Source organism: Pelmatolapia mariae, linkage group LG12 (assembly GCF_036321145.2).
Source record: "Pelmatolapia mariae isolate MD_Pm_ZW linkage group LG12, Pm_UMD_F_2, whole genome shotgun sequence".
Classification (NCBI taxonomy): Eukaryota; Metazoa; Chordata; class Actinopteri; order Cichliformes; family Cichlidae; genus Pelmatolapia; species Pelmatolapia mariae.
In genome coordinates, this window is record NC_086237.1 from 2,113,805 (window position 1) to 2,133,135 (window position 19,331).

A 19,331-nucleotide genomic window follows, 5' to 3' on the forward strand; every position below is an offset into this window, starting at 1 on the left:
ACCACTTTACTTCCAGATTCTGACATGAGTATTGCCACAGGTGTGAATCCCAGCCAGTGGTGGGTAATTAGCAGACAAGTCAAGAGACCCTTGGCAGTGCACTCCAGCTTGATGAGCACACTTAACAAAGGCAGCCTACAGCTGCGGCTGCCAAACAAAAAGGCGAATTACTGGCCTGCAGGCTTTCTGTTCTTTTAGATAAAAACACAGCTATAGGGATTTCAACAACTTCATATTGTTAACTTGTTAATATGTGTAGCTCACTTCCATGATTACCCACCCACTTGAGTGGTTTCCACAGATCTGGATTCAATTTTAGAGTTTTTCCAAAAGGAGGTGCAAAAATGCTTTATGAAAATTAATTATTAATTATTAATTCATAACATATTTTGTTAACATAGCTTAAGTCCATTGTAAAGTGGGAGGGAGAGACTCTCTGGAGAGCGGCTGAATGATCGCCATAACAACAGTGAGCTGTTCCACCTGGCTCAGGAACTGCACAACTGAGATTTCAGAAATTAAAAATGTTTGATAAACCTGAATCTATTTTGTCTACAGATAAAAATTAAAAGATAAAAAATACAAGTCTGTACTGGACTTTTCTTTCTTTTCTTTTCTTCCTATTAGTGCTTAAATCAATAAAATTTAACATTAGTTAGTTAGCAGATATATAATTTAGAAAAGCTTTGAAGGTTGTTTAATTTAATCACAAATGATTCCGAAATATTATAAACACCAAACTAACGATGAGACAATGTGTAGTTCAGTGAGTTCTTGCTCCTTAAAACTTGACAACCAGGTGTGTTTTGGGTACTATTTGCTTTGATCTGCACCTGAAAAGTTCAGCTCCTCCTACTCCTGTTACATCTAGTGTAAGACTAACTGCATTCCAAACACTGACACAACAGTCAAACATGGTGGTGGTGCTAGTATGATGGTCTGGAGGACCTGGACAACTTGCTGTAATTGATGCATCCATGCATGCCACTCTCTACAAGAATGAGAATTCTGGCTAACTGCACTTAGCTTATGCAGCAGGACAATAATCAGAAACACACCAGCAAGTCCACCTCTGAATAGGTAAAAAAAATAAAATAAAATTAAGGTTTTGGAGTGGCTTAGTCAAAGTCCAGATTTAAATCTGCCTGAGATGCCTTAGCATGAACTTAAACAGGCCATTCATACTTCAAAACCCTCTAATGTGGTTGAATTACAGTAATTCTTCATAGATGAGTGGGTCTAAATTCATCAACAGCTGTGTGAAAGACCCATTGCCAGTTACTGCCAACACAAAACTGCAGTTCTCACTGCCAAACGTTTGCACAACAACCTTTTCATACAAGGCCAGGTAGATTTGGTTAACCTTTTTGCCTTAATAAATAAAATCATAATTTGAAAACTTCATGCCTGTGTACACTGTGGAGACGGTAAAAAATATATGACACAAAGGTTGGACTGAAAAGTCCACTTCGTTGTGCTTTGTTCAGCTAACCTTTAGCCCTAAAGTCAACAAGCCCACAGAAGTAAACAAGCTTATTTCCATTCCATTTATCTGCAGTCTGGTGGAACAGAATCTGAGAGCTATCCAGACAGGTACGTATGAAAATATGCTTTTAACCACTGGATTTGAATCTGCAGAAGTTCCCTGGTGAGATCTCATTTTCAAATGTCAATGCATCTATAGTATCTATTGCACCCATGACCTCAGGGAAGCAGCTAACGCGTTTGTAACCCAGCACAACAGAGCTCTCTTCTTTTTTTTTCCCCTTTTTTTTGAATACTGCACAGACGAGAAACACGTGATTTGAAAGATAGCTACAGATAGCACAGGAACCAAATGAAGCAAACTGTAACCTGCCACATCAGAGCTGCCATATGTACAAATATCTGCTAATCCGCCTGTTTGGAGCACCTCCAGTTCTCCCTCCACCCATGGTGTGACTTACCCTGTTAAATACAGGAAGCATCATGTAGAGCTTCTCCTCCTGCTCCTTCTGGGTCATGTGGCGAGGAGGGTGGCACAGCTCGGAGAAGAGGCGTCGCAGGTGCATGAGGCCCAGCGCGTTGTCCTGGGGGCTGCACTCCTCCTGCCTCGGCCGCCCCATGATCCTTTTCACCATGTTCATCTTGAGCGGCTTTGTCAGGGCAAAGGCAGCCCTGCAGATGGGAAAGAGAAGATTTAATAAACATCTCACAGTAACTCAATACATAAAGATCTCGTTAGTCTATGTAACTGAAACTCACTGCTATTTGGTATCAGTTCAACTCTGTAAGTGGTCTCGAGTATCAAAAACAGCCAAATATAGATATAGATGATATTTCACATTTCACACAGATTAGCTTCTTGTTTTGTTTCTTTTTTAAATCAAAGTATCTTTATTAATTCATAATTCTGACAATTGTAGACGATGTGAATATAAGTACAGCTACCTTTCTTCATAAGTGTAACAGAGTACTAGTATTGTAACAGCCAGCTGTATCAATACAAGTAACCATTAAACACAAAATTATCTTTAGGCAAATTTATTGAAATTTTCTGTCTACAAAGAAGGTTTAGCATGAGCACCGTGCTGGTATAGAAGCAGTAGATGTAATAATGCTCAATGTGTTTGTACCCAGGATCATTCAGGATCTACTTAATTACATTTTTGTGTTCAGATCCTGGTTCACAGTAACACATGTAAGATGCAGAAAACACACAGACTTGAAATGTTACGGCCACAGAGTGCCAGCTTCTAAGAGCCAGCTGGGTTTTCTCTGGTTGCAAAAACAAAGAAATCTGGTGGGATTGGTTTCATATGATAAATTACTCGATGCGGTTTCTTGAAAAAAAATTTCAAGGTTAACTTTGACCTTGGGCATTAACAATGAAGGTCAATGTCAAATGCTTAGCCAGCCTATGTATCCATGTACCCCAAGATCTAGTGTATTGTTGTGAAGTTTGAAGACGATCCATTAAAGAATTATGGGTAATATAAAGTTTCACTGATTTTGGTGGGAGCTTGACCATTAGTTTCACCAGAATTAAATCAGCTTATTTATTGGCATCAAACGTCACACAAAGTGTAAACATGATATTGCTAGACTGCTAACAAACATACAGTCAAATCTAACAAATTAAATAAATCTATATTGTGTAAATAGACAAGGGTAAGCTTTATGACATTGCAGCTCGTGATATTTGACTTAAAACACCAAGATGATGAATTTATGGAGTAAAACAAACAGGAAATAAATTGGTGTAGCAGCTATGGCAATTCAGTAGTAACAGAAAGAATGAGGCTGCAGATAGAAGTGGCGGAAATGAGTTTCCTTCAAAGGGTGGCTGTGCACTTCCTTAGAGATAGGAAGAGGAGCTCAGTCATTCGAGAGGGAGAGTAAAGCTCCTGCTCCTCCACATCAAAGCCAGTTGAAGTGGTTCGGGCATCTGACTAGGATGCCTCCTGGATACTTCCTAGGCGAGGTGTTTCAGGCATGTCCTCTTGGTAGGAGGCCCCGGGGCAGATTAAGGATCTGCTGGAGAGATGGCTGGCTTGGGAATGGCAATGAGCAGGAAGAGGTAGCCTGGGAGAAGAAGTCTGGGCTTCTCTGCTTGGACATAGTACTTGTCGGTCTAGCCATCCATCCATCTATATCTATGTTTATATATCTATATACACACAGCTAATAAAGGAAAGATCTCTTCTGATTGGCAGATTTGACAGATCTCTGTATACAAGCTGTTACTGCACTGAAGCAGAGGCTGTATGGCCCAAATTCAGGTCACTGATTCAGTCATTCACTTTGAACTGCAAGTTAAGAAATAAAACAACAGATTAGCATCTGTGACTGATCATCGTTTTGCATCACTCTTCCCTTGAACGTAGTTGATATATATTTAGCAATTTGTTCCACATGTCAGCTTCTCTCCAGACTATTTGAAATGGTTGCTAGGAGATATCACAGGGCTGCAAAGCCTACGTACGACAGATAAATATCTGGTGATAAAAACAGAATCAACAGCTTAGGCGACTGCAAGAAAGTTGCTCGTCAACCTCAAACAGAAGCTTTCTTTTCATGCACTGCCTTGATCATGAGCACACCAACAGTGGTGGTTGAAAGAGAGTTTTTTCTTTTTTAAATTAGGGTTTTTCTGCATAAAAGAAAGGGGGGTTGTTTTCCTCTTCCAAAGCCAAAAGAAAAATCACCAGCATTGAAATAAAGTTATATTTTCAACAAGCTTAGCCTACCATAATGAAAAGTTACCTTCATCAAATGGGCAGAAATAACAGGAAAATGCAAGTAGGATATGGGAGAAATAAAATCTGGACCTTTTACTTCCCTCCTTTGTTTCTGTCATTATGCACAAGGCTCACTTTCAATTGATTCTATAACACATCTGTTATATTGACAACAACAACACACCTGTTCTGACCACTGGAGTCATGTTAGGGTTGAGTGTCACATCAGTTGTAGCTTAAAAAGACACACACTCTATGAATGACAAAAAAGCTCTGGCACTTAAGTCACAGCTCTTGTAGAAAGACCCATCAACAAGGAAGAGACATAGCAGTTTAGCATGTAGTCCGTCCCTTTCCCAGCAGACTCCTCACAACGAATTACTCTCAGACATTCAGGAAATATCCCCTGCCCTTCAGTTACAACCCAAAAATCTACTGGTGCTGCAGACGTCACTGTGTGGGTTTTTTGTCTTGCACCATCAAAGCCTCATCATTAGATGGATTACATCTTGGCATTGAACACAGCATGAACATAAAATGGAAAATTTCACCAAATTTATTTGAATTGTTGGTCCAAGGCCAGAGAAAGACAGAGAAATTGACTTGAAGGGAACATTGTGGAAAAGGGGCTTTAGTTTGTATCATCACTACCATCAAATTCGGTTTTATTATTGTTATCATTATTATCAGTTCACTGTGTTGTGTTTTTCTTGCCATTTTTGAGACGTATGCATAAAAATAGTTCTGGTTATAACCAAATATTTGTGTGACTCTGGTACTGTCACATTTGCCAATGAATCCTACAAGCTGCTCGCTCAGTTTACAATTCAAATTTTGTTTTATTCAAACAGTGAGAGAGAAGGTAAAGACAAGTGACGACTGTCCCCCTTCTTCCCACACTAAACTTTTAAAGTCAGGAATATTATTGAGTTTATTGCTTTATTTGCCATCTCAACCACTTATTTTCAATTCTAAAGAAATCTGAATTCAAACCAGCGAGACTCAAGGTAAAAGCCCCCAGGAGCTGGCTAATTCACTTTTGGCAAGCTTCTCTGTATATAAATTTGATTCCATTGTTGTGATATCACAAATGCTGGTACTACAGGGATATTAGGGTATTTATAAAGCAGACAGTAGGCTTGACTGCATGCCAAAGCAGCTGATTTTGAATAATGTGACGGAGGATGTTCCTCCCCGCTCTCAGCTCTGTTCATTTCCTTTCTTTCAGAAAACAATCTGTTCCCTTCTTGTTCCCTCGTCATACATAAAAATCATGTATGACGAGGGTCATAATTTCTACTTCAGGTGTTCCACGTGACTATCAGTCAGTCCATACATCTATTTATTGGTGACAAAGGAAAAACGCTGACTTCTGGACATCTATCTACCCCCAAAATCACAGCTCATCTCCAGATTAATAGATAATAGCTTCTATGCAACATCAGTGACCTTTTACCAACTGATAACACCTTGATCCCTAATTTAGCCACCGTATAATTATATGCACTATACCACAGTACAATGTTGACTATAAGGGTTAAGTAAGCTTATGTGTCCCCAGAGGTCTGTCTTCTATTAAGTGCTTTCTTCGCTATGACTTGCATCTAAACAACACACATCTCCTTTCCCAGCATCCCTCTCCTTTAACGACTGTCACAAAAGACAGCAAGAACATGAAGAGCAACATAATGGCAGAGACAGAGAGCTACAAAGAAGCTTACCAGTGTTACTCTGATTTACAGAAACATGGCATCTGCGGCACTAACCAAATTACTCAAGACTGAAGGCTTTAGTAACTCATTTTACCCACACAGCAGGGCTGCCCTCTGCGTGAACTCACACTTAAACTCCAATTCCATTTAACATCCTCCATTTGGTACACTTTTATCTCGAGTGCCTGACACTGTCCGTGAGCAAGTACATACAGTTATAGCTCGCACAGTCTCAAAAGGACTGAACCCCTTAACCTCAGGGCCTGAAATTCAAAAACCAGGGGAACCCTTTAACCTTTTAGACGTCAAGCATCTATTTCACCAACCGCGAGTTATATTCTGATATATTCTGAATCAAAGGAATCTGTTGTGAATTGCAGGTTCCCCTGAATAAGGACACCTGTCTGAGCTAGTCTTGCACCTTCCCAGAAATATAACTACATGTCACAACAACTCAAACATCAAAAATATACCTCAAAAGTATTTGGTAACTAACACAGGATGCCGATTGGCACAGTGGTTTTCAAACTGTAGGGCAAGCCCATAGACAAGTCTGAAAAGTGAAGCCAGCGACCAAGTGTCGTAAGTCTGCATTCTTTTTAACGGCAGCTAAGGGGGAATATCTGTGGGTGCAAAAGGAATTATGTTCCTATAGAAGTTTATGGGAAGACAGCCCTCAGTAAAAACTTTCCTGATCACTGATGTCTTCATGAATAAAACATTAGGTTCATTTTGTAAATTTTGGTCACTGTAAGTTACATAAAAAAGGATTATCCAGGGTATTTTCATTGATTAACAACTTGTAATCAACAAATTGTTTGCCGATGAGCGTGCTTTTTCACAATCGTTTTCTCATCGTATTTGGTTTCAAAACACCGCAGCGGTGAGGCTGACATCACAGGTCCAGCACTGTAAAGCCACTGTTGATGGTTTGCTGACAGTGAGACTAATGTCACTAAATATCATTTGTGTGTTCAGAGAGTTTGCTGATGCAATCATGACCATATTTACTTTAATTTCATTTCATTCAAGTTGCATTACTAATGATTGGCAGTAACTACAGTAAAGAGCCTTTTTAGCTCTTTGGTAGATCAAAATAAAGATTAAGATCTACTGGATTAGCACAGATTTGTTATAATGCACTAGCTAGTATTTTAGCATATACTTTTTTTCCCCATTTGCATATATGTGACGTCTCGTCTGCTTCCTGTGTTTGTTGTCCAACATGTACAGCTCAGTTTCACTGCTGATGGCAATCTGGGCACACAGACTGACAAGTATGAGCGCAAATAACCTCATCACCCACTACGGGAACGACTTAATGCAATTCTTTAAGTTATATTTTATCTTCCAGTTCAAACACAAACATTTGCACACTCAAAATTTTGAGTAATACCCCTGCCCGCCCCTGAGTTGTGCAGAGTTTGTACACAGGAAACGTAACCATTCACGACATCAGGAGTCATCTGATTAAACATTAAGAACCAGCGGTAAAAAAAATAAATATACGTTGCCATCTTTAATGTCACTCAACCTGAATGATCTGGAAAAAAAAAGAAGAAGCAGCAAGAAATCAAAAGAAATTACAACCAATCCTGCAATCCAGCTTTGAGTCACACAATTAGTTCTCACATCAGTGCTTTGGGCTTCTATCCTCTGAAAATTTCCAGAGAAAATAACCTCACACAGGTACAATGTTTGCACATGATGGAGATCAAAGAAGACAAGACCTGAAAGGCTCACGATTTGACATTTACAATACACCCTGTGTTGGCTGCAATATACTCCACAATTCAACTCTCACTAACCACTGGCTCTGCCTGTATGAGATAACGTACAGTTAAAGAACATCCCTCCATCCCTGGGATTACAATATTGACAAAATAACAGTGATGTGGACTTTTGCTAGTGTCGAGCAGCCCTACATTATTCAGTGAGCATTTAGTAGTCATGACACAGGCCAACCAAATCTTCAGACTCAATTTTGTACTCACCTAGACACCTGTTAAATGTAATGACAGCTGCGCTCTGATGTTTACTAAATCTGTCCTCAGACAAAATGAACACCTGCGAAAGTACTCGAATCCACCTTTGCAGTAGTTCGTGCTGCAGTGAGTTTCTCCAGGACATCATTTAACCACGATGAAACACAAACACACACACAGATAAAAGCAATGCCTCCTGTGGTATAGTGGCTGGTAAAAATAGAAAAATTCTCCAATACAGACCAGACACACAGGGCAGTGGGATTCAACTGGTTCTGTGCCAGTGAATAATCTGATTTTTTTATTTTTGGGGGGGTTTTGTCGCTCTGATATGTGCCAATACTGAGTCATGGTTAACGAATGACACCATAAAGTTGTTATCAGAGTGAACTGTCATAAGCAGATATGGTTTAAGTTGACCTAGAAGATTTTCTTTCTAGGTCAAGTTTCTTCAAGAGGGAAAATTAAGCCATTTCCTGTTGTAGTCTGGAATGGAAAAGCCAAACTATTTTGTGTTCAGGTTACTGAAAACTGCAATTCACTATTTAACACTAACAGCTGAATATCTTTTGAAATATTTGGCAGGAAACCAAAGTAAATTACAGCAGCCATGGTTCATCTTCCAAAGATTATGTTTACTGAGGTAAAGGCTGATTACTTTTATTATGAGTATATGCCATAACCCTGATAAGTGGCATAAACTCCGCACTGCAGCCTATCCAGTTCCTTCCTTTCTACTGCTAACATCCTTCCCCTTTCTGTGATGACACACATAATGCTGGTCATTGATTCTCATTTACACCACTCCATAGACAACCCACAAGCAAGTCCTTATCATAAATAAAACTAACTCCACTGGATGGATGGGCAGGCCTTTGGAAGTATAAAGCAGCCAAGCACATATAAAAGTGAAGGTTTTGAGGAAAAAGTCACATATCCACACAATACACTTGGCCAAGAGAAACACGCCAGCAGTGGGGTTATAAAGTGATCAACATGTAGCTTCGGCAGCATCAGCAGAAAAGCCCGTCTTCAGCTGCTGGCTAAAATGGAAACTCTGGCTGAGCCACAGGCAAGTCTTTTGAAAAGCTGACAGGCAAGAAAAAAAATTCTTGCTGGATGTTAGAAATCGAGAATCCAAAAGCAGAAGTGGGTTGGTCTGCGTTGAGTTTAAAAATATCGAGTCCAGTAGGCCAGCTTCCTCAGTTGTTGTTTAAAGCTGAGAGATTTAAACAGCAGCGCCTCAAAAACCAGAGAAAGTCTCTTTTAGGCACTTCATAGTGCCTGTCGCTCACCGAGTCCCGGTCACCATTTAGATCAGTGGATGAAACGGTTTTTAAAAATTGATTCATTTATTAATTTTTAAAAAAAGTTTGCAGATTGTATTGTATAGAAGTCAATGTGACCGCTTTTGAAGTTGCCCGTGTAATGATGTGTTGTGATGCTTGTGCTGAATGTCAGTTGCATTTGGTTCTTTGACTTATTTTTCTTAAAATCTGCTGTGAAAAAGTACCCGGATAAATAAAGAATATATTTATAGGCAAAAAGCCCATTGAAAGATCATTTATCCAGATATATCAAGTTATCACAAGCAAAGTGAAAATGAAAATTGGTTAGCTTCCCAAAAAATTTCCCTAGTTTAGATGATCCAAGATACTTCCTTATGAGCTAGTGTCATGAGGATGTCATTGTTCAAATAACTTGACTGGTTTCACAACCAGTATGGTCCTTAAAAAGACATAAAAATATATTTGAAACTGTTTAAATAATTACTTTTGTCAGAACTATGTTAAAATAAACATCTGACACAAAACTAAATTCAAAATTTTAAGAAAGTTAAGAGTATCGTCTGAGTCGTATACAGGATGAAATAGCTCATCTATTTTTGTACTGTAACGTATCCTTGATCAAAGGCAGCATTTATTTCAGAACAATGCTGACTGTTAGCACTGCTGTTCAGGGCCCAGTGAAACAGAGAGTCACTGAAGCAGACACGAGGGCTATGAGAATGGTAGAGTCGGAGAGCAGCAGGGCCGGGACCACAAACTGGGGCAAACACATGTCATACGACTCAGCATAAGGCTGAGCTGGAAAATCAACAAAAGGCAAGGCAGTAATCAGCAGACAAATGTAGGATTACATCTCACTCCACCTACTTGGTAAGCAGTGAGCGTCATGAAACCACAGACCATCACATAGAGCTCTGTTAGAACCTCCCTTTCTGCACTGCACTAAACCTATAACACACTGAAAACAGATTTAGGTGCACAAATGCGTGTCTTTGTGTAGTTTTACTACAAATTAGTTACACCTCTTTTCTCGAAGGTAACTTTTTGTTTGGTTCAACCTCCAAAAGCTCTGAGGAAAGGTGACTCTTCTATGAAAACAAAGGTTCCAATGCTCCAAACAGCATATGGGGTTATGCATAACTCTGATAGTCTCAGCATGTAACAAAATGATTCATGCATACATGGCCAAGCATGTTTACAATGAACCAAAGGAGAGTATTAAATCGGCCCCTCTTCTAATTTACTCCAGTGTGTGGATAACTGAGTTGCAAAAATGTCAGATCAAGAGGAAAGCCATGTCATCAATACTTGAATGCCACTGTGGCACTTTTTATACGCAATCCATAGTTTTCTCTTACTTTGGTTCATTTTTTGATGACTTTGAAATAAACTTTGTTAAGGAAGTGGATTTTTTTCCTTTTTGTCTCTAAATCCATTTGTAATTTAGGCTTCTAAAACAGCCACCACCTTTCAAACCTCTTATCTTTGTACGAAAATGAATCAGTCTTATCTGCTGATCCACAGTGTGTTATGAGGGAAGAACTGCCTGCAGCCTCCTGTAGGTGGCTGGTTCAGAGTGACTGAACTCTTAGATCAGGCAATTTAGATTCCTTGCACAGTTTTCTACATGATGCTGCTGTTTTCTCCGACACTGCCGTTCGTTAACCAGCTCTGTGTGTTGCACAGATTTCCTTTTCATACTCCAACATTAAAGATATGTTTAGATCATGCCAACCTGTTACTCATCTCTCTGCCCTAGCACGCAACTGAAAGTCAGCAGCTGACCTATGCAATCACACAGAACCCTGCATACTTAATTAGCCTTGGGGAGAGGTGACAGAAAAGGGAGGATAAAGGTCGCACTCTTAAAGGGGATTAGAGAACCAAAGGACCATCAGGAATTACCAGCTCAAAAGTGCTTTTTTTTGGAGTACTAGAAAGGGAAAAAATGGATGTATCTCTGATCATTTTATTCTAAAGGCACAGATAGGACTGTTTAAATTAGGGGAAAAAAAGCATCAAACCGCATCTCGTCTCTGCTGAAGCAAAGAAAATGAGTCAATGGCATCAATGGAATGTCAACTCTTCTGTGGAGGGGAACTGAGCTTGGCCCTCCAGTATTTTTCAAAGCATTCTCTTTAAGCGGATGCCAGCTTCAATGAACGTCTCCCAGAGTTAGCAACAACTCCTGGGAGATGAAGGCAGCCAATGCCCTGGAAAAGCCCAACTCTTCAAAGGCTTGTGTGGTTGTTCCTCTGGAGAAGGTGATGTAATCTCAGAAATGTCTCCTGGCTGACAGTTTATGGGGTAGGTGGAAGCTGGGGAGCTCCACAGAGAAAAAATGGTTTGACAGGAGTTAGATAAAACACAAACTTGTAAAAGGAAATGCAAATTTGGAGAAAGTAAAAGGCTATGTAGGCAGGGTAGTGAGTTCACACCAGCTCCCTGCCAAATGCTGGTAAATTTGGACTGAGGGTGATTAACTGTCTCCTCTGCCAGCCATGGTGACACACAGAAACACATCTATTTGTAGGAAACAAATCCACTAGAGGAGAACAAACATTTTTTGACACCTTCAAAAATTTTATCAGCACTATTACAAACCGATTTTAAGCAACTCGAGTCATTTTCAGACATCAACTTGGACAATTCTGGAAAAATCAGGGTGAGATATTTTCTAGAGCAAATTTACTTCAGGTATGTTTAAGTACTGGAAATATGTTGTGTGGCTTAGATGAGGGAGCTGCCTGCAGAAGGCAGGAGGCAGCACAGATGACGCCCACTTGCTAGAAGTAAATGCATCGGACTATCAGCCGAGCTCTTCACACGTCAGTGCTATCCAGCATCACACAGGCTTTACAATGGGATGCTGGAAGGTTAAAGACTGGGTAATGTCGGATCTGACTCTGTTCTCGTACACGCCTGTGTCGTGTGTGAAAACATGACCATAAAACAAAGCAGTTTCTAACTAGTGCAACATGTTTTTGTCACCAAGTCAATGTTGCCTGACTTGTAACACGAGACAGAGGAGCAGGAAATGATCTCATGCTGAACATGTCTGGTCACGACCAGAGTTAACTGCATCTAAAATGGGCATCTATTTAGTCCTGCACTAAACAACGCCTGGACAGTTGTCATACAGACTAATATCACATAATTAGTCTACAGTTCTACTTGTGCTTCGTCTGCCGGTCGATTTGAAAGCTCAGCGGCTGTCGTGTATCCTTGACAAAAAATACTGATTTATTTCTCAAAAATGTGAGCGCCACACTTTTCATGTGCTCAAAGAGTGCCACCACATTTCAGTAGCGTGTTAGCTGGATCGCTGAATGGTATCCATGACAACTAGCAGGCCTCACACAAATTGCTGCCTGTCAATTATATAATTACACAATATTAGGTACAGGAGGGTGACTTTTGTAGTCAATTAAATTTTAAATATCAATGGTAAAACATATAGATGTATGGTAACATTTTGATACAATTTCCATATATTTGCACCATGAACAACAATGCATTATAGTCTCCATTTACAATTATAATGACAATCAACGATAGCCCCAGAGTAAACCTTTCACAGCATCTTTGCAAGTTTATTTTCATCTTCAAATAGCACTACTACAGTTTTTCACAAAGGACAACATGATAACTTCTCTTTTCCCCCTTTTATTTTATCATAGTTGCCCAATTTTTGAGCTTTGATTTTGCATAAGCCATTCCTACTCAGTTATGTTTAGTAAGAGAAAGAATAGACTATAAAATGTGAGTTTTAAATAGCTTTAAACATCTCATGTAAATATATTCAAACTACACATAATCTTTAAAACAAGCCAAACATATGCAGTGTGCAGACTAGGGCTGGGTGAGTGGAAGAATATACTCATTAACTCTCAGGGGATTTTTTCATATGCTTTACATTTTGTTGGTGGTCTATATTCTTGAGAATTCTATCGCATAAATAATTATCCTATCAAGTGCAACTCAAAGCGAGGAGCAATAGAAAATCATGGTTGGATCTGTGCACTCTTATGTCTTCTTTATGTGTAATATTGCCACAAGAAGGTGCTGCCTTCATTTTGGTTGTGTTGAGCTTGAGTTGAGAGTTGTACACAGAGACCTGCAGAGATTCTCATCATGTAGGGCCATAGAGACCGAGTACTAATATAATAACAGTGCAAATATAAAATGTATAAAGAAGGAATTAGCTTTAAGTCTTGTATATTTACACATTTGAGATTGTTAGCTCAAAACCAACAACATTTTGAGCTACCAAGCTATAAAGGGACACTAGCTGCACTACCATAATTATTTAATAGCTTATGTTATCCCTGTGTGTTTGTTTAATCAGAGGTTATAAGGTATCCTTCATATGACTGCTAAGTATAACGGGTACACACACAAATCACTGTTTGTTGGCCTGATATTGAATTAGATTTTTAAAAATAGCCAACCTTAATTTCTGCTTCTTGAAGTCTAACTTTGATGTCTAATATCATTCTTACTGACTTAAACAGTTTTGGTTTCCGACTATTATTAAAACAAGATAACCAGGATAATTATCAAGCTATATTTGATTTTGTCAGTCAGCAACCAACACTACTTATGCTGCTATACAATAATCCAAATACACTCTCCAACAGTTTGTGGCATATTTAACTTGGTTTTTATTTCTTTTGTTCTTTCCTTCAGCTTAATTACAATTTAAAGTCCACATTTGTTTTTTCCACATTGGATAAATCTATTTGCCCCCAAGTCTACAAATAATCGTGTTATGCAAGATCCCAATAGTGTCCAGAATTATTGTGATTATTAGGGCTGGGCCATATCATACCGTTCACGGTAATACCGGTATAATGTTGAGCAATGATAAGAAACTGAAATATGGCGATAGAATATGGGTAAAACACGCATGCGCAGAGCCTTTGTTTTCATACACACGGCGGAAAAAGCATGGCGGCGACAGAGAATGAGGAGGGTGAAAGCGGATCGTTAAATGAAACGGATGAACCAGAATTGGTTTGTAAAACTGCTGCAACTTCAGTGGTGTGGAGCTGGTTTGGCTTTCATCCCTCAGATACACAACAAAGCACTATTTTTGGTAGAGCATGCTAGCGGGCCGTCGTTATTACCGTGTTTTTTGGAAAATACGACACACTTAAAATCAATCCTTTGATTTTTATGAAAATCGACAGTGCCCCTTATAATCCCGTGTGCCTTATGTATGAATTCTGGTTGTGTTTACTGACCTCGAAACGATTTTATGTTCTACACGGCGCTCGAAAATCTGTCAAATGTTTTAGTACGACTTTGCTAAGCTATGAACCCGCACCGCTTGATGGATTGTCGGAGCATTATGGCTATCGTAGGCAGGAGCCTCGCAGAGTGATACGTACTGTGCTTCAACATAATATTACTGTATTGTGTGTGTATAACCTCTTTTTAAGTTTTGTGGATATTATACATGGTTATGCTGAGGATATGTCGGCCAATTTCCACTGGAAATGCTTTTTGGTTAAACTGTCAGCAAGGATTTTGCATTTGCACTGTTAAATTTTTATATAACTTTAATGCACATAAAAAAACAGCTGCTTGTGTGAAAATACATTGATGGGGTTTTTTTTTTTGCACTAATAAAGTTGTGGAGTTGTAAAGTGTTTTGTCTAGTGTCAATTATATCATCAGTTATATCGTTATCGCAAATTTTCAAATGTATATCGTGATAAATATTTTTGGTCATATCGCCCTGCTCTAGTGATTATATTTCCTGAGAAAAATGGTTTAACTTCTACTGTAGGTTGTAGGTAGGTTAAATGTCATCCATGTCATTTTATTAATTTAAAGTGTAACAATTATTGAAGGCTACCCTCTTTTTATAGTGTTGAGCATTTGTGATATTTTTGTTTAAACTTTAAAATTATTAACACTCTTGAGAAGAACATCTTCTATCTAATGACATCTTTATGCATTTTACACGTATCTTTTGCTAAGTCACACATTTGCTTCGTTTGGGTTTGGCCGATGATTGCTTTAACCACATCGGGATATATTCTTACAATAAAGATGCAACAGTAGGAGATGCTGTAACTGCTTGATGGTGACAATCTCTGTAATCGAAGCTTAATCGGCAAACGTCGTGAAACGGTCGCTGACACCGAGAGGCAGTTATTTTAGATCAATAACATCAATAAACATACTATATCCACCAAGGTCAGGCTTTTACCAGTGAACAGTAAACAAACCCCTGGTCGCTGCGGAAACGAGCTCAGCACCCAGCTCTGATTTTCCCTACCTGCTATTCTCTCTGCGCTCCGCCAGCATCTCAACTCATCAACAGAAGAAGAGACAAGAATATTCCACCATAAGCCAAAGACCAGCCGCTCTTCCTCCCAACAACAGTGTCTTCCTGAAACAGAGAGGCGATGGCAATGGTGTCATGCCTTCCCCTCACAGCAGCGTAAGGAGAGGAGAGGAGAAGCGCGGAGGCATGGCTCGCCTTTATTGGCAGTACCAGTGGCTTTGTTCGCCAGTCAGCATACTGTGTGTGTATGTATGTGTGTGTGTGGTCTGCCGGGACTGGCACAGCTGATCCCCCCCTGACACCGGGTGGGGTGTACAGGGCTTTGGTGGAAGAGGAGGGGAGGAAAGGAGGGCGGGCTTTGGCCTCAACGACGACAGGAACATACCATTACCACAAGAAAAGGGGAGCAGGAGTGGGAGGCAGAACTCACAGCAGTGAGCATCATTAAAAATTCATTTTCTGGCCATTTCAGTCGCCATCCTGTACATCCAAGCTCAGACAGCTCACATTAACTTTGCATTATTATGTGGTGTGCTTTCGGGGACAAGTACAGGGAATGAAAAAAGCATTCGCAATTAATCTACATGTGTCACATTAAAGGCTTTGTGGAAGGCAACTGAAATATTAAAACCCGATAATGTTCTTAAAAACAGAAAAGGGCTAAAATTATTAAAAACAGACGGCTATTTTAATAATTTAGTGGTTAATAGGAATGTGTGTGACTAGATGTTTAAACAATGCTTTCCTCACTAGTCAGCACTGGAAATCCCACATACATACTGTAAGGAGTTCCCTGAACATAAATCTATGCAGGAATGATGTAATGATAAAGATGTTGGTTGTCCCATTTTTGACCCCAAAGAGCCACCCAACAACAAAACATCAAACATGTTAGCCAACAGTGTTGTTGTTATTGAGGGTCCTGCACAATATCTTTGGCATTCCTAGTTCTCCGATTACGACTGAGACCACTGCCTTCACTCTACATATCTTCTATAGCTCCTCTCTCAGGCCTTGGTATTTCTCAAGCTTCTTGTGTTCCTTCTTCCTTATGTTGCTATCACTTGGTATAGCTACATCTATCACTACGGCCTTCTGCCTCTGCTTTTCCACCACTACTATGTCCAGTTGGTTGGCCAACACCAGTTTGTCCATCTGTATATGGAATCCCCACACAATCTAGATTTGGTTATTCTCCACCACCCAAGGAAGTGTCTCTCATTTTGACTTTGGGACTTTCAGTCCACACTCAGCACGATGTTCCGGTACACTATACTGGCCACTTGGTTATGGTGTTCATCCATCCCCTGCTTGCTAGCATCTTGCACCCATTTGTTAGGTGCTGGATTGTCTCAGGGGCATCTTTGCACCTGGCCTGGTGTGGTCGACCCCAGCCTGTATTGATCTTGTGTTTAGAGCTTGTTCCTGTGCTACCATGATAAGTGCCTCTGTGCTGTCTTTCAGTCCAGCTTTGTGCTACAATATTAGCTATTAGTTATAACTAAAGATTATTCTGATAGTCAACTAATTAGCCAATTTTTCTTTGATTAGTCAACAATTATTTCAAAAACTCTTATCTCTGATTCCTATGTGCAAACCTCCTGCTCAAGTCTGCCCAACTGGGAATATCGCCCTGTTTACATCGTCCCACAGTAAATGAAAGTAATGACCCAAGAAACACATGAATTTGAAAATAATCAAATATATTTTTAGCATTACTCAATAGGACAATCAGAATAAAAATGAAATAAATAAAGATTTCAGGTAATACAAGTTAAAGTGCTAGTAGGAGTTTAAAATGAATGTGCAAATAGGAAACTAAAATGGCTTCTGTCCATTAAAATAAAGCTTTAAATGAAATCAAAAAGATATCTTTTCAAATCTCCATTTCCATTTTTTATCGTCCTGCTGTTTTTCCGTTCATGCTGCGTTCTTCTTCTTAGCACTGAGTGCAGTCTTGGCAGACAATGCAGGCGTTACTGCCTCATAGTGTCCTGTAGTTTAATTATGCGTCAACGAATTTTTATAGTCGACCTCATCGATTATGCTGACGAACTGTTGCACCGCTAATCAGCTACTTCTTCTATCTGCTGGTGGTACACCCTGGGCAGGATATCTATTTAAAAAAAATTTAAATGCATCCTTTGCTAACATTGTGTGCATGCAATGTTGTGTATGGTGCAAGCTGTCAAGTATTTCAGCAACATTTACTGAAGAATGACTTTTAAATATATGAGCAAGGAGCTATACTGTCCTCAAACTAGTTGAGTAATGTGATTTTTTCCTCCAACTTAAAAGACCAGTAAATTAGTCTCCAGGAACATGCTTGGTGGTTAATAATTCCCTTAAATCTATTATCAAAGTGAAATACCAAATTTTTTATGACTCAAGCTTCTTAAACATGAGAATTTTCTTCCTTTCCTTTTTTGAAATTGTAAATTGAATATCTTTGGGTTAAGAAAAAATTTGCTTTTTTTAAAACTCCAAATTATCAATTGAAACATTTTTCACAATGTCCTGTGGCTTAATAGACAAAATGAGGAGATAAATGTCAAATTAATTGACAGTGAAAATTGCCATTAGTTTCAGTCCTGCAGAATTAGTATGGCACACTGAGATTCACATCACAGCTGTTTAACTGCAGTGATTATGGGAATTTCCTGACCTGAAAATTGGCCTTGAAAAGTTAAGAAACCTCTACAAGAGATTGTAATGGAGCATGCTGACAGCTAGAGACACTAATGCTTCACTAAGAAGATAGTGAAATGTGACTTCCAGCAGGGAAGGACAGGATCATATGGAAACGAGTCTAGCAGGGGAAACGGATCACAGATCCACCTCACTGAACGAAACCTGCTATACAATATTACACTTCCAAGGTTAAATGAAAGAAAAAAGAAATGTATGCTAGCAGTAGCTTAACTGTGTGACCTGTTGTGTTAAAAACCTTAAGAGATCTGCACCAACTCCAATCACTCCGCAGTTGCTGTGAGATTTTTGTTTTCGTATGAATCAAAAGTGAGAATATAATCCAACATTTTATTATAGCTTCAATGACCACCACTAATAATCATGAATCACACACAACAGCACCAACATTTAAGATCATCTCGAGTCCAAACCGTTACTGCCATGCAGTTACAGACAGAGTGTGGGCTATGAAAATTACAGCCAATTAAACTGTGGTGATAAAAAGACCTGTGGAAATCCCTCTCCTTCAGTCTGTCCAATAAAACAGCAGACTGTATATAAGGCATTACTCCAGTCTCATATATTATCTATATCCAACTCTGAGGCTGACATAAGCAGCTTCAGGTCATAAAAAATAACCACTTACTTCGTATAATATGTGTAGGGATAAAAATAAAAATACTACAAAACGCCTTCAAGTATTGAAGCTGGGATGTACTGACATATTGGCTGAATATCTGCATCAGTACTGGTTCACTGATTAGCCAATAACTTGTACTGCACCCTCGTATCCAAATATGGTCACCTATAGCTGAAAAAACAAAACAAAAACACAATACTGGCTGCTGTCACTATGGCTGAAGTCCAAAACCAGTGGGTGAGGTCACAGTGGTTGCATCTATTTTCCATACAATCTATGGTTACATGGCATTTACCAATAATAGAGGAGGTTCATTTTTTTATTATACACGGAAGAGTTGAAACACTTATTCATCAATTCATAAGCTACAGTCGTTTTCATATTATAAATAATTTAGATGAGAAGACCATAAATGAAAAGTAAGACTGTCTCTTTATATACTCTGATTTTCTGTAGCCCTCAGCCCATTTTTGAGGAAGTACACTTTTATAGTTCT

General features: G+C 39.2%; 1 protein-coding gene across 9 annotated transcripts in view; it reads right to left on the bottom strand.

The window, feature by feature from the left end:
- The window catches only part of wdfy3 (WD repeat and FYVE domain containing 3), a 130,356-nt gene that overhangs the window by 105,472 nt on the left and 5,553 nt on the right, over positions 1 to 19,331 (bottom strand). For 7 of the 9 annotated variants that reach the window (XM_063490050.1, XM_063490052.1, XM_063490046.1 and 4 more), the window contains exons 1-2: positions 15,496 to 15,721; positions 1,947 to 2,157 (exon numbers count right to left, since the gene is read on the bottom strand). In XM_063490050.1, coding sequence (XP_063346120.1) covers positions 1,947 to 2,157; positions 15,496 to 15,524 — 240 coding nt within the window. In that variant the 5' untranslated portion in view covers positions 15,525 to 15,721. Of the gene's footprint in view, positions 1 to 1,946; positions 2,158 to 15,495; positions 15,722 to 19,331 lie in introns of those variants that run through there. The other 2 variants (XM_063490048.1, XM_063490049.1) reach the window with 1 other exon arrangement.